This window comes from Pleurodeles waltl, chromosome 3_1, assembly GCF_031143425.1.
Source record: "Pleurodeles waltl isolate 20211129_DDA chromosome 3_1, aPleWal1.hap1.20221129, whole genome shotgun sequence".
Lineage (NCBI taxonomy): Eukaryota > Metazoa > Chordata > Amphibia > Caudata > Salamandridae > Pleurodeles > Pleurodeles waltl.
In genome coordinates, this window is record NC_090440.1 from 373,183,515 (window position 1) to 373,196,744 (window position 13,230).

Below are 13,230 nucleotides of genomic sequence, written 5' to 3' on the forward strand. Positions count from 1 at the left end.
GCGGATGACTGAGGGGTCCAGAGCACTCTTAGAGTGCGACCGCCATCTTGACGCCCGAAGCCACGCCCCCGAGATTTAATTTAAAGGGCTCCTGCCCCCTGTGCCGGTGATTGCTGCCGCCTCCTCCTTCAAACGCGCGTCACGCGAGGCGGGAGCGCAAGATTTTATTTAAAGGGCTCCTACCTACTGTGCCGGTGACTGCTGCTGCCTCCTCCTTAAAACGCGCGTCCCGTGAGGCGGGAGCGCAAGATTTAATTTAAAGGGCTCCTGCCCCCTGTGCCGGTGACTGCTGCCGCCTCCTCTTCAATATCAGGCAAAAAGTGGGGGGGTAACTGCAAAAGGGGGCCATTTTCCTACAGTGGGCATGGGTGCAGGGTTCTCACAGCCAATGTTTAGCCTTATCCTGTCCAAATTCCTGGATGCATTTGTACAACACCTGCAGACATATGTCAAGTTTCCCCAAAGGGATGAACACACTGCCTAAATTCTGTGCCTTTGCTAACATTCCCCATGTGATAGGTGCTATCGATGGCACCCACATAGCTCTCATCCCCCCAAGAGTGAATGAACAGTTGTACAGGAACAGAAAGAACTTCCACTCAATGAATATACAATTGGTGTGCACTGCTGACCAATACAGTTCACATGTAAATACCATGTTTCCAGGATCAGTTCAAGATTCCTTTATCCTGAGGAACAGCAGTGTGCCACACATGATGGAACAACTTCAAGGGGACAGAGGATGGCTCATAGGTGAGTGTGTATGACACTGGATCAGTACATAGCTGACAGCCAGGATGTATGCAAGTAATGGCAGTTTGTTACAGTCCTGTTTCGCTCACTTTTGCAGGAGATTCTGGCTACCCCAACTTGCAATGGCTCCTGACACCTGTGAGAAATCCCAGGACAGATGCAGAGAGGAATTTTAATGAGGCCCATGGACGTACTAGGAGGTGATTGAGCGCACTATAGGTCTCCTGAAGGCTAGATTTTGTTGCCTCCATCTCTCTGGGTGATCCCTGTGCTATGGCCCTAAGAAGGTGTATAGAATAGTGGTGGCATGCTGCACAACGTGGCTGTGAGGAGGGCTATCCCCCTACTAGAGGTGGAGGGTGCTGTACACCCAGACCTGCTACCTCTGAGAGGGGATGAGAGTGATGGTGAGGATGAAGAGGGGGAAGATGTCCACTCCAGGAACCACCTGATCCAACTATACTTCCAGTGACTATGAGGTAATGTTCACTAAAATTGTTGTCTGCACTGCATAATGTTTGTCTGACTCATTTGTTTGGGGATGTGGTGTCTGTAGTCATTGACACTGTTACCTGAAGAATAAGGTGGCATGTGCCATGGAAACAAATATGGTGGACATTTTGGTTTACTCCAGATGATGTTGTGCATGGGGTACCATTCCTACAGTAAAGGTATGAATATGGAATTGACTGGCAAATGCACTCACAATTACAATTGAATCTTCATAATGATAGGGGACATAAGAATTGGTGTAAATGTGTTTTATTTGGTGTCACAAATGCATTGGTGCACTGTACAATGCGCTCATGGTGGATATCCATACTGGGTACATGGGCTCAGCAATTGGTGGCAGTGGGTAGTTGTCCATATGCCCCTTGGAAGTTGTTAAGTTGCTATTGGCAGGTGAGGATGGTGGCACAGTGGCACACTTGGGAGACAGTTCAGGTGAAAGTCACTTCTTTGTGGGGGTCTTGGCAGGTGATCCAGTGCCATATCTGGGTCTGAGGGACCGTTTGAGTTTCTGGTGCTGGCTGCATGGGTAGGGGTGCTGGTCTCGTGTGTGTCCTCTGCAGTGCTACCAGTCCAGTTGCTGCTGCTGATGTAGAGGGCAAGCCTGTATCCTAAGCAGTGGTAGGGGCTTTCAGGTTTGTGGGGGTCTCAGGCTGGGTTGGGTAGTGGTGCTGCAGCACCCCTGAAATAGTGGCCATGGTGGCATTGAGTTGCTTCCACTGCTCCATGGTCTCTTGATGTTGGGCTATCTGCAGCCTTTGACTCTGTTCCAGGGTGGCCAGGACCTGGCCCATCCTGTCTTGTGTATGGTGGTATGCTCCCAGGACCTCAGAGATCACCTTCTGGGCTGTAGCATCCATCCTTTGGCCTCCCCCCCTGGGCCACTGATGCCCTCCCACTGGGCCTAGCCCCCCGTACCTGTCTCCCCTGCACACGTCTGGCAGTCCCACTTGCACTGGGGTCATCATCATCATCCTGCCTGTTAGTAGGTGGTGACTCTAGCCTCTGTACTTGTGGTCCGCCTGTCTGTGGCCTGGAGACACTGGTTTGGGGTCGTTTGGCCAGAGCTGATGTTGGTGGCTGGGTGGTAGGGGTGTCAGTGGTGTCATTTTTTTAAATATTCTCGCTATTTATATTTAAATGACTGCATTTACCATGATGCCTTGGGGCTACTTTCCGTTTGAATGCAAGGCAGTGTGCTCTCTTTTTCTTTTTGGATGTCTAAATGACTGCTCCCGTGAGCCTCTTGCTGACGAGCACTGGGGATGCACCTACTGAGTAGTACAAAAACCTGTGAAGACGTTTGGCAGCATTTCAAGCGACCCCTTAAGGTACATACGCTCTCTGCTGATGACAGACAAAAGCCAGAAACATGTGTCTAGAGATACGGCACTCGCTGCACCTACGTTAGGTGAAAGACTTTCTACAGAGATACAGCACTTGCTGCACCTACTTAGGGTGAATAATTTTTTGAAAAATTCTCGCTATTTATATTTAAATGACTGCATTTACCATGATGCCTTGGGGCTATTTTCCACTTGAATGCAAGGCAGTGTGCTCCCTTTTTCTTTTTGGATGTCTAAATGATGGCTCCCATGAGCCTCTTGTTGACGAGCACTGGGGATGCACCTGTACGCCTACTGAGTGGTACAAAAACCAGTGAAGACGTTTGGCGGCATTTCAAGTGACCCCTTCAGGTACATAGGCTCTCTGCTGATGATGGCCGAAAGCCAGAAACACGTGTCCAGAGATACGGCACTCGCTGCACCTACCTTAGGAGAAAGACTTTCTACAGCGATGCAGCACTTGCTGCACCTACTTAGGGTGAATAATTTTTTGAAAAATTCTAGCTATTTATATTTAAATGGCTGCATTTACCATGATGCCTTGGGGCTATTTTCTGCTTGAATGCAAGGCAGTGTGCTCCCATTTTCTTTCTTTTAGGGGTGTCAGTGGTATCCTGGGTGGGGTTGCTGGAGGGTGACAGTCCAGGACTGTGTGACGGCCCGGGTAATCCTCACTGTCCATACTTCCCTCTCCAGTTTCCTGAGTGGGGCCTCTGTCTCCATGTTTGGCGCTGGCACTCCTTGGCCTTTCCGTCGGGGTGGCATGGGTGGAGGTGCCTGTTGGGGGGAATGGACATGTATGTTACATGTACTAATTCGAATTAGGATGCACAGATATGCCCTAATTTGTGCTGTTTATTCCCCTGTCAGGCCATGCAGGGACCTATTGTGGGGTTATCCTAACATTTTCCATGAGATGTGGGTGTGCATTGTGGGAGCAGTAGTGCCGTTGTGATTCCTTGCAGGGGTAGGTGGCTGTGCACAGGGGGAGGGATGTGGGCCTGTTAGTGGGCTTGCGGGCATGTAGGGTGACTGGATGTAGTGATTGTGGCCTGGTGGGGTAGTGATCCTGGTGGTAGTTGGAGGGGTGGGGTCGTACATGCATTACAGGTGTGGTGGATATGAAGTAATTGTAGTCCTTCAGTGAGGCCCTCAGGGTGCAAGATAGCCGGTACCTTCTCCTCCCAGTCGGTGTAGTCGGGAGTGAAGGTTGGGTCCTCCACCAGTCTTCTGACCGCAATGTTGTACCTGGATGCCATAGACCTCACCTTCCAGCACAGGTCGTTTCATCTCTTGCAGATGTCATTTGTGGCTCGACCTTCAGTATTTCATCCACCATTAGCTCCCTAGCTGTGAAGCGGGGGTGCTTAATGAGTGCCATGGTGTGTGTTGTGGGTGGTGTGTTGTAGGATTACTGGTGAGGGTGCTGTTGTGTGGTTGGGTGTGTGACTTGTGTGATGTTGTGTTGTCAATCTTGGTTGTCCTATTGGCGATGCAAAGGATTGTGAGGTGTGTATGTGTGTGCTTTATAGTGTTGTGGATGTGTGCCGGGTGTGTGGGTTTCAAACCTGCCAATGTGTGAATTTCTTGCTGTTGGGTCCACTTGCTGACTGTGGTGGTCGTGCCGCCAGTGGTCGTTCGACATCCATTATCCACCGCAGTGATTTGTACATCATTATTTGGAGGGTGGGTGATTTGTCTGCTTTCCGCCATCAAGGGCCCTGGTGGTGGCTGGAGGTAGCAGATTTTTAGGAGGTTTCTGGTTTTGGCATCGTTATATGGCAGTGTGCTGTTCACCACCACTGGCGGTCTTCTGTTCACTGTCGCCACGGCGGTCTGCGGTGTTCATAATGACCACTAATGTGTCCTTTGTCCAGTACACTGGTTAAATAGCTTCCTCACACTGACGAAGTCCAGCGTAATGGAACTGGAGTTTGTAGGGGCACCTCTGCTCATACAGGGGTGCCCTCACACACAGGTACCTGAACATGGCCCTCTGGGATAGGATACCATAGGGGTGTGACTTACAGTGACCTGGTTTAGTGACCTGTGGTGAAAGGGTGCATGCACCATTTCACGCTGACTGCAATGGCTGGCCTGCACACACATTTTGCATGGGTTCCTGTGGGTGGCATAATACATGCCCAATGCCCTGGGTACCTAAGTGACATATACGAGGGACTTATAAGGGTGCACCACTATGCCAATTCTGGAGTGCACAAAGGTCCTAGGCAGACAAATTTAGAGGGAGAGCGCACAATCACTGGGGTCCTGATTAGCAGGATCCCAGTGAAAACAGTCTAAGCACACTGATAACAGGCAAAAAGTGGGGGTAACCATGCCAAAAAGAGGGTACTTTCCTACAAGGAGTACGTTCAGTAACCATAGACCCTTCTTGGCTTCACAAGCTTGCAAAAAACAGAAAATAATTGAAAAAAAGTGTGACCTGCACAACCGGACAATGATACGAGTTCAACAATTATTTAACTACACTGTTAAATGTGGTGTGCTACAGAGGAACGTGCCCTGGCTGAAGCATGTAACTACAACATAGACCGGCACCTTTATGCACAGTGTCTAACAGCAAGATCTGATAGAGACTTCTAGTTGCAGATTCCTTACCTTAGAATTTCCCCCGGGTGTCAGACTCTGCAAATAGAATATGTCTCTACCAGATATATCGTTATCAAAGGTGAGTAACTTGTACTTCTATGCAAGTCAGCACAATATATCAGGATATCAAAGTTACATCGTTTTTTGTAATGGGAATGCAAGTTAATCCACTGCCACATATATCCATATTTTCAAAGAAAAAATAAAACATGTGTTTTAGTGTGCAATGTTCACAATTCTTTCATCCAAACATCATTGGAGGTGATTCATGAACCCCAATGCATTTTGGGGCTTGGGTGTCCCTTCTTCAGGGGTAAAGCTGTATTTTATTCAAAAAGAGACAAAGGCAAGGGAACAAGGAGGGGAAACACACAGAAATAAATAAACTTTAGTCCCAATAACCTCTCCAGAGCTCAATCCAGATACCATATCCAAAAGCATGCCATCAACCATATACACGCCACAGTGAGACATACCCCACATGTTTTTAATTCATGATATAAAAAAGATCCTAAAATACCTAAAAACAACAACATGTTGTCCACTGACATAAGCTATGCCTTATCTCATAAATCCCAATTGTTCTAGTTCCCTAACATCCAAATTACACCTGTCACACCCAGGGGTCTTGCGTACCATCTGTGTCACGCCCTGTGGTCCAAGTGAACACACCTCTCACTTCTTTCAGATGCTAACAGTGTTAAGAAACCAATAGCACTGAGAATACCTCTTTAGCCTAGTGAGACTGAAGTGTGTGCCCTGTATCACACCCAGAGCCTCTGCATACCATCTGTGTCTCGCCCAGCTGTCCAAGCAAGATGCACCTCTCAGGGATGTTGTCCCTATGTCACACCCAGGCCCTATGCGTACTATCTGTGTCACGCCCAGCGGTCCAAGCAGCCAGCAACCCAAACCCCTGATCACACCCAGGGGACAAGTGTACCATCTGTGTCACGCCCAGCGGTCCTAATGATTACTCTTCCTGGCGCTGACAATCAGTAAGGTGGTTTCTTCGGATTATGCTTTTTCCTAGTTTGCCTCACGCCAAATGCTAGGACTTAGGTTCCGATGTAGTCTCTTACCCTTGTGGCGCCCGCTTCAGGATGGACCTCCTCCCTGCGTATTCAGCAGAACTTCTAGTGAATTGTGGCATCTGCTCATGTTTCTTGTTGCGCAAATGTGAATCCGTCCCGGCAGGGTCCCCTTCCTTTGGTTGTAGTCGGGTCTGAAGAACCAATCAACTCCTTCCTGTCTCGCCAAAATGTTGCTTGAATGAGAATTTACCTTAAAAAATAAAAGACAAGAGGCATTTGGCAAATAGAAACGGTTCATTTAATTAAACATTACTGCTGGGAGAGCAGTTACAGATCTGGGGTCTGAGGACTGTCTCTTGTTGTGATCAGATTGAAGTAGGTTTTTATATAGTTCTCTGAGTGTCATAAAACCATAAAAGACATTTTTTTCTTGGTAAAAAAATGGCAACCGTTGTCATGGAGTCATAAACACACTTCCAGATAGTGAATGCAGGTGGACCTCGACCTGACATGGACACAATGTGGACCAGCCAGCACTGGTCCAGATGTCTGGCCTGAGGGGTGCATGGTCACTGCATGTGCTGTGTGTGTGCTGTGTTCTGATTTGCCTAACTACATGTGACATCTAACTTTTGGTGTGTTTGGGAATGCATGCATCCTTCTGGCCATGTGTGTTTTATTGGGTCCTATCTCTGGGGACCATTGTGGTGTTGCTCCCCATCTGTGGGATCTGATCTGAGTTTACCTATGTGTGTGTTTGGTTGCCAGCTAAGTGTTGTGACCTGCCAGTCATTACCCTCAGGCATAGGTCTCAGAGCCTTCCTGACCACGTACCGGGGTTGACGTAGAGTTCACGATGGGGGAACTTAATAATGCTGATGTTACTTTGTGTATAAATGTGCATCGACATTGATTAATCCAATATTAACATTTGGACAATATTGTTCCATTGAGGGCACCATCGCTAACTAACCTGTCCTCAGAATGGAACTGAAGTGTGACCTCTGTTGTCTCTAGGCCCGGAAGTATTTAAGCCAGGTGAGAACAGCACCTTAGAAACCAGCCTGCATGTTAACTGGAATGTCATGGTCGATAGTGTCAAAGACAGCAACATACCTAATAACTTCGGACCCCCCCCCCCCCACCCCGACAACACTGCCATCTACTATCTGCAAACATTAGACAGCAAGCACAGCAAGTTCTACAGTCCTGTAACCGTGCTGAAACACCTCAGAATAGAATCCACCAGCTCATCAGATTCTGTAATTTTGGGGTAGTTGTGAAAAACAGTTACATTTTGCCCAAATACGGATTCTGTGGGTCAAGGTAATGTCCTAGTGCTCCAGGATTCTAGCCTTAGGGGGTCATTCTGACCCTGGCGGCCGGTGACCGCCAGGGTCACCGACCACGGGAGCACCGCCAACAGGCTGGCGGTGCTCACAAGGGCATTCTGACCGCGGCGGTTCAGCCGCGGCCAGAAAGGGTAAACCGGCGGTCTCCCGCCGGTTTACCACTGCCCTTGTGAATCCTCGCCCGCCATGGGGATTCTGACACCCCCTACCGCCATCCTGTTCCTGGCGGGTCTCCCGCCAGGAACAGGATGGCGGTAGGGGGTGCCGCGGGGCCCCTGGGGGCCCCACAAAGTATTTCAGTGTCTGCAAAGCAGACACTGAAATACGTGACGGGTGCAATTGCACCCGTCGCACCTTCCCACTACGCCGGCTCCATTCGGAGCCGGCGTCCTCGTGGGAAGGTAGATTTGCCCTGGGCTGGCGGGTGGCCTTTTGGCGGCCGCCCGCCAGCCCAGGGCAAATCTCAAAATACCCTCAGCGGTCTTGTGACCGCGGAGCGGTATTTTGACGGGGGAACATTGGCGGGCGGCCTCCGCCCCCTGCCAATGTTAGAATCACCCCCTTAGTCTCTAGTGGAAGATTTGTTGCTGTCTATGCAATGGCTGCTTGCCAGATGGAGAAATCTGTAGAAGTCATCAGTTTGAGAGCCTTGCAGTGTCACAAGGGAGTTATCGTTCTCCTGAAACATCACCAGGATTGTTGTATGCTCTTTCCCCACAGTAGCATTCTATGTGTGAGGTTCGGCATCCTTGAGACCACACTGCCATGAAGCTGGACTAGTACACGATCAACGCTTTATATACTCTAATGGAGGGAGAGGTGTTCAAGCCTCACCATTTGCTTATGCTGTCAGGATTGGAACCTTCTGATGCAAGCCAACGGATTTATTTTTTTGCCCCCCACCTCCTTTGCTCTCTTCCACCTTTCCCTATCCCTCAGAGCGCTGTGGTTTGTCTGTGGGCCTTCAGACTAAGGAGAACAGAAAGGGGCCTCAGCATCCCTCCTGTGGGCATAGTTCACAAGGATTGGCCAGTATTAAGAGTATCTCAGACCCAGTAAAGGCTCTTCAGGGATAATATAGTTATATGGTATCTTGCACTTTGTTGTTAAAGGTCAGTGAGAACCACAGATACGTATTTTAAAAGTTGACAGTAACATAGACTGTAAAAGAAATACACATATCATAGTAAAACATTAGCAACAGCAAATAGAAATGTGGAGAGATAGTGAATACCTAATTCACATAACGAAGGCTGGTTTTATTTCTCTGCCTGTCGGTTTTGACAAGTACGCCTTCTAAATCCCTTCTCTCTTTACCTAGTTAAGCAATAGTCGGTCTCTCCTTTCTGTAGTTGTTCAGAATTCTTGGGCAGGGCGCTCAGTTTTACGCCATAGAGTCCCTGTCATTGAAAACGGTATTTCTCAGCGACAGCAACCTGAGGAACGTTATACACTGTTTCCCTCTGAAAAAGCGAGAATTGTTACGTTTCTTACCAGCCATCATTCAACAGCATGAGAAATAATACCTGCTTGAGGTAACAAGAAATATGTTGCATGAACTGTGCATGCGATTAGAGTCAAAAGCAGGCTTTCACATAACAATGTTGGATGCAAGCAGTAGTACCCCTTAATAACAATTGTTTGTATTCATATATATTGGGGGTTATTACAACTTTGGAGGAGGTGTTAATCCGTCCCAAAAGTGACAGTAAAGTGACGGATATACCACCAGCCGTATTACAAGTCCATTATATCCTATGGAACTCGTAATACGGCTGGTGGACTATCAGTCACTTTACCGTCACTTTTGGGACGGATTAACACCTCCTCCAAAGTTGTAATAACCCCCATCGTCTTTAAATAACACAAAATCCTCGTGCATCAAGAGGGAGGTTTCACAGTTTGAATTCTTGAGTGCTAAACCGTCTGAGGTTACCTTAGCACGGATCAAGGATCACAGGTTATAAGTGATGATGAATGCTGTTATTTACAACACCTTTATGCAGATGTGCAAACTGATTTGATGCAACACCTTTGTGCTCACATCTGTGGGCACCAAGTGCGTTAAGATAAGGGAAGTAGCAGTAGATGTTGCTATTGCAACATCGCCTACTATGCACCAGTGTACCTGTGTGTGATTTTCCACAGTCGAATACTACCACATGGGATCCCGCACACATTGGATGTTTCCTGCTGGCTGTTTGTTCCCCCATCCTTTATGAATATATTGTAATGTCTTATTTACATGATATGACAACGTGATATGGAAGCCAGTATCACTTTAGAATGATACCTCTGGTGGAAATCACTATGCAGATGCACTTAAGATGTTGGGCAGTTATCTGGCTATGTGGGGTTTCCAGTCTCCGCCTCGCCCCAGGCACCTTATTGTTCTTTTTTTGCCAGGTAAATTTAATTGACAGAGCCTCAATGGGTAGCCTGGCTGTAGCCATCGTGTTATGCTGCTGTGTCAGGTACCCTCTCTATAAGGTCTTTTCACGGTGTTATGAACTTCATGGAATACAATGACAGAGTGTTTGCTTCATCTGTGATATTTTTCGGTAGCTTAGAGCATACCTTTGGATGTGTTTTCATCATTAAGTTGCCAAAAAGGTGTACGTCTTCATTGACAGCCTCATCTGAAAGGACTCCAGCCCCTTTACAAAATGTGACTTTGTGCTGCCTGGCATGGTGTGTGTATTTGCAGGTTGTCACCAGGTGAGGATAGCAGCAGATTGTTTCCGATGCAAATTCAGCACTCGTATGCAGCCAAAACGTTTAGTTTGTGATGAAATTTGGTGGCAGAAACCGGGTTTAGCATCGGATTGCCTTGTGGTGTTCTCTGCCTCAGAAAAATAATGCCTTGAAGGTAGAAACATTTTTCATAGTCTACATGGTGCAGTAATATTGCATGCAGTATTATCACATTCTTTTATTAAATCTATTTTGATGATTTCATGAATGCAGTATTAGCAAATGTGAATATTCCGCAAGTTGTATTATTGTAGAGAGCGAATGCTACATTGAATCATTTGAGAGAGGGTCATGTCCACCCTGAACTTATACTAATTCTGGATCCAGTTTCATTGCTGAAGTTTACTGGCCAGCTCATAAAGCAAGCCTACACGAGCATATCTTCGTTGTCTTAGATGTATGCAAAGTGGTGTGTCTGATGTGCTCCGTTGGAAGACTGTATGTTTGTTGCGATATGTGCCATACCATTCATTGCTGTCTAGTAGTAGGCCACTACCCTGCACTAAACATGAGTGTTAATATGTGTCGGCTCTCCACTTGCTCGTCCCTATTCGTAGTAGAATTGGTGTCATAATTCTCCCTAGTAGAGCTTTGAAGTCATACAGCCTCTTTTGTCGTTTTTCAAACCGAGATTTATGAAGCATTGAACTTTACTCTTCATGCCCGCCTATGTTTTTTTAGTGCTTTCGGGTACCCTCAATGCAGTTGTTAAAAAAAAAAAATATTGTAACCTTTAGTCAATTGCTCCTCTCACATGTTCACCGCATAGTCAGTGTATCTTTTGTCTCTTTCTGCATGTCTTTTTATTGTCAACTGCCTCTTGTGGGCATTTCCAGCATGACATATCGATTGTTGTTTTGGACCTTCATCCTGTTTGTTCATTAGGACACCAATGTGCAATTTTGTTATTTTGATTTGGCTTTCAGTTAAAAAAATGTACAAATTAATGTTTGTGAATTCATGAGTTTGTAATTGAATGATTTTGTGAATTTATAAAAGGCGTTATGTAAATTGCAGGCAAGGTTATAAATTCTGAAGATCAGTGGAATTTGCAAAATTTGCATGTCTCCATTCATTTTTGTGCTATAGGGCCAAAGTCTTTACTGAATTAGCCTGACGGGATTGCATTGGATTTCATTGTGTACATTAAAAAATGAATGAAAAAAATAGTTTATTATTTTGGCTGGATCAGAAGCCTCCACTGCCGTAATCTTGACATTAGAATATAGTGGTTCACAGAACGTGGAAGTTATAAATTGAGCACTAATTCTGTGGATTAATTGTACTTTTTCTTTAATCTCGGAAGGACCACAACATTCTTAAAATGAGTAGCTACCTTAGGGTTGTGTTGATCATATCTTTTGTTATCAATTACACTGAGATTTAGTATTATATTTAAATATATTTTATACTGTCTAAACTAAAGTTGTTAAATTACTATATATTCCATGCTCCTGTAAGGGTGATGATATGAAATATAGCTTATAAAATGAAACGTGCATGCATATTTTTTACTTTTTTAACCATCAGTTTTCTATTGTATAAACATAGATTTGTTTCTTTTTTTCATGTAGGCCCCTAGTCTATCTTGGTCTTAAAATATTTGCTAAATTTGGAGTCTGTGAATTTTTGAAGTGTTCCGAATCAACCCTAAGGTCTTGGCTACATGTTATTGAATCAAATTATCATTCAACAAACACCTATCATAATTCTACACATTCGGCTGATGTTCTTCAAGCCACTTCCTATTTCCTGTGTAAGGCAAGAGTAAAGGTAAGTCGAACCTGGTAAGATATGGATCAGTAAGCTGAACCTAATTAAATCATAAGCTTCTAGCTAATAGTGTTGATGTATTCTTATTTATGGAGAGATGCGTAAAGAGACTCATTACTGGATCTTGACAAAAGTGTAACTTTCTTCTAATGCTCAGTAATTATTATTTTTGCTGAAGTTATGGACCAATTGATAACAACTCTATATAAACCCTGGAATTACAGTGAGGCAACTGCAATGTAAAAAACTTCTTGAACTGCCACACGTGGAAGAAATTAAGAAATGAAAAAGGAAAAATTGCTGAGATAGTGAGTTAAAAAGTACAATGCTTGTAGTTATATAGGACAAGTTACCGAAGTAAGATATACAATCTAAAAATGTAAAGCCAGATCTCAAAGTAACGGATTGAAAATATGTAAGTAAAATTAGAATAAAATCAGAGCACCCCATGGGATATTGCCCACCATTTATAATATGAAAGGGCACACGGGCTTTGGGTCATGTCATGCACTTGAAAAATTATGGAGTTGAAATCACAAGTACTGGCATGAGGAAGGGAGAATAATAATGAAGTTTACCAATAAATAGCCCAGTGGGTAGCTCCTCATTCCATTCTGTACACAGAAAAATTAGGAATTCTTCAAATCTCATTGAAAATATTGCTCCAAAAACTTAAATCCAACAATTAAGATACAGAACACTTGTGCCAAAATCTAAATGACATCTTGAGCCCCATCTAGTTTGTAATATTTCACGAATGCAGATGGATTAGTGTAGGAAGGTAGCCTCTTTCTAGCCTTGTTACCCCCCACTTTTGGCCAGTTTGTGAGTATATGTCAGAGTGTTTTTACTGTCTCACTGGGACCCTGCTAGCCAGGACCCCAGTGCTCATAGTGAAAACCCTATTTGTCAGTGTGTTTTATATGTCTAACTGGGACCCTGCTAGCCAGGACCCCAGTGCTCATAGTTTGAGGCCTGAATGTGTTTCCTGTGTGGTGCCTAACTGTGTCAATGAGGCTCTGCTAGCCAGAACCTCCGTGCTTATGCTTTCTCTGTCTTTAAAATTGTCACTGCAAGCTAGTGACTATTTTTACC

General features: G+C 45.5%; 1 protein-coding gene across 3 annotated transcripts in view; it reads left to right on the forward strand.

Moving 5' to 3' along the window:
- The window catches only part of PDE8A (phosphodiesterase 8A), a 2,216,737-nt gene that overhangs the window by 1,865,339 nt on the left and 338,168 nt on the right, over window positions 1–13,230 (forward strand). For all 3 annotated transcript variants that reach the window (XM_069222557.1, XM_069222555.1, XM_069222556.1), the window contains exon 17: window positions 11,937–12,135. In XM_069222557.1, the coding sequence (XP_069078658.1) occupies window positions 11,937–12,135 (199 nt within the window). The remainder of the gene's footprint in view (window positions 1–11,936; window positions 12,136–13,230) is intronic.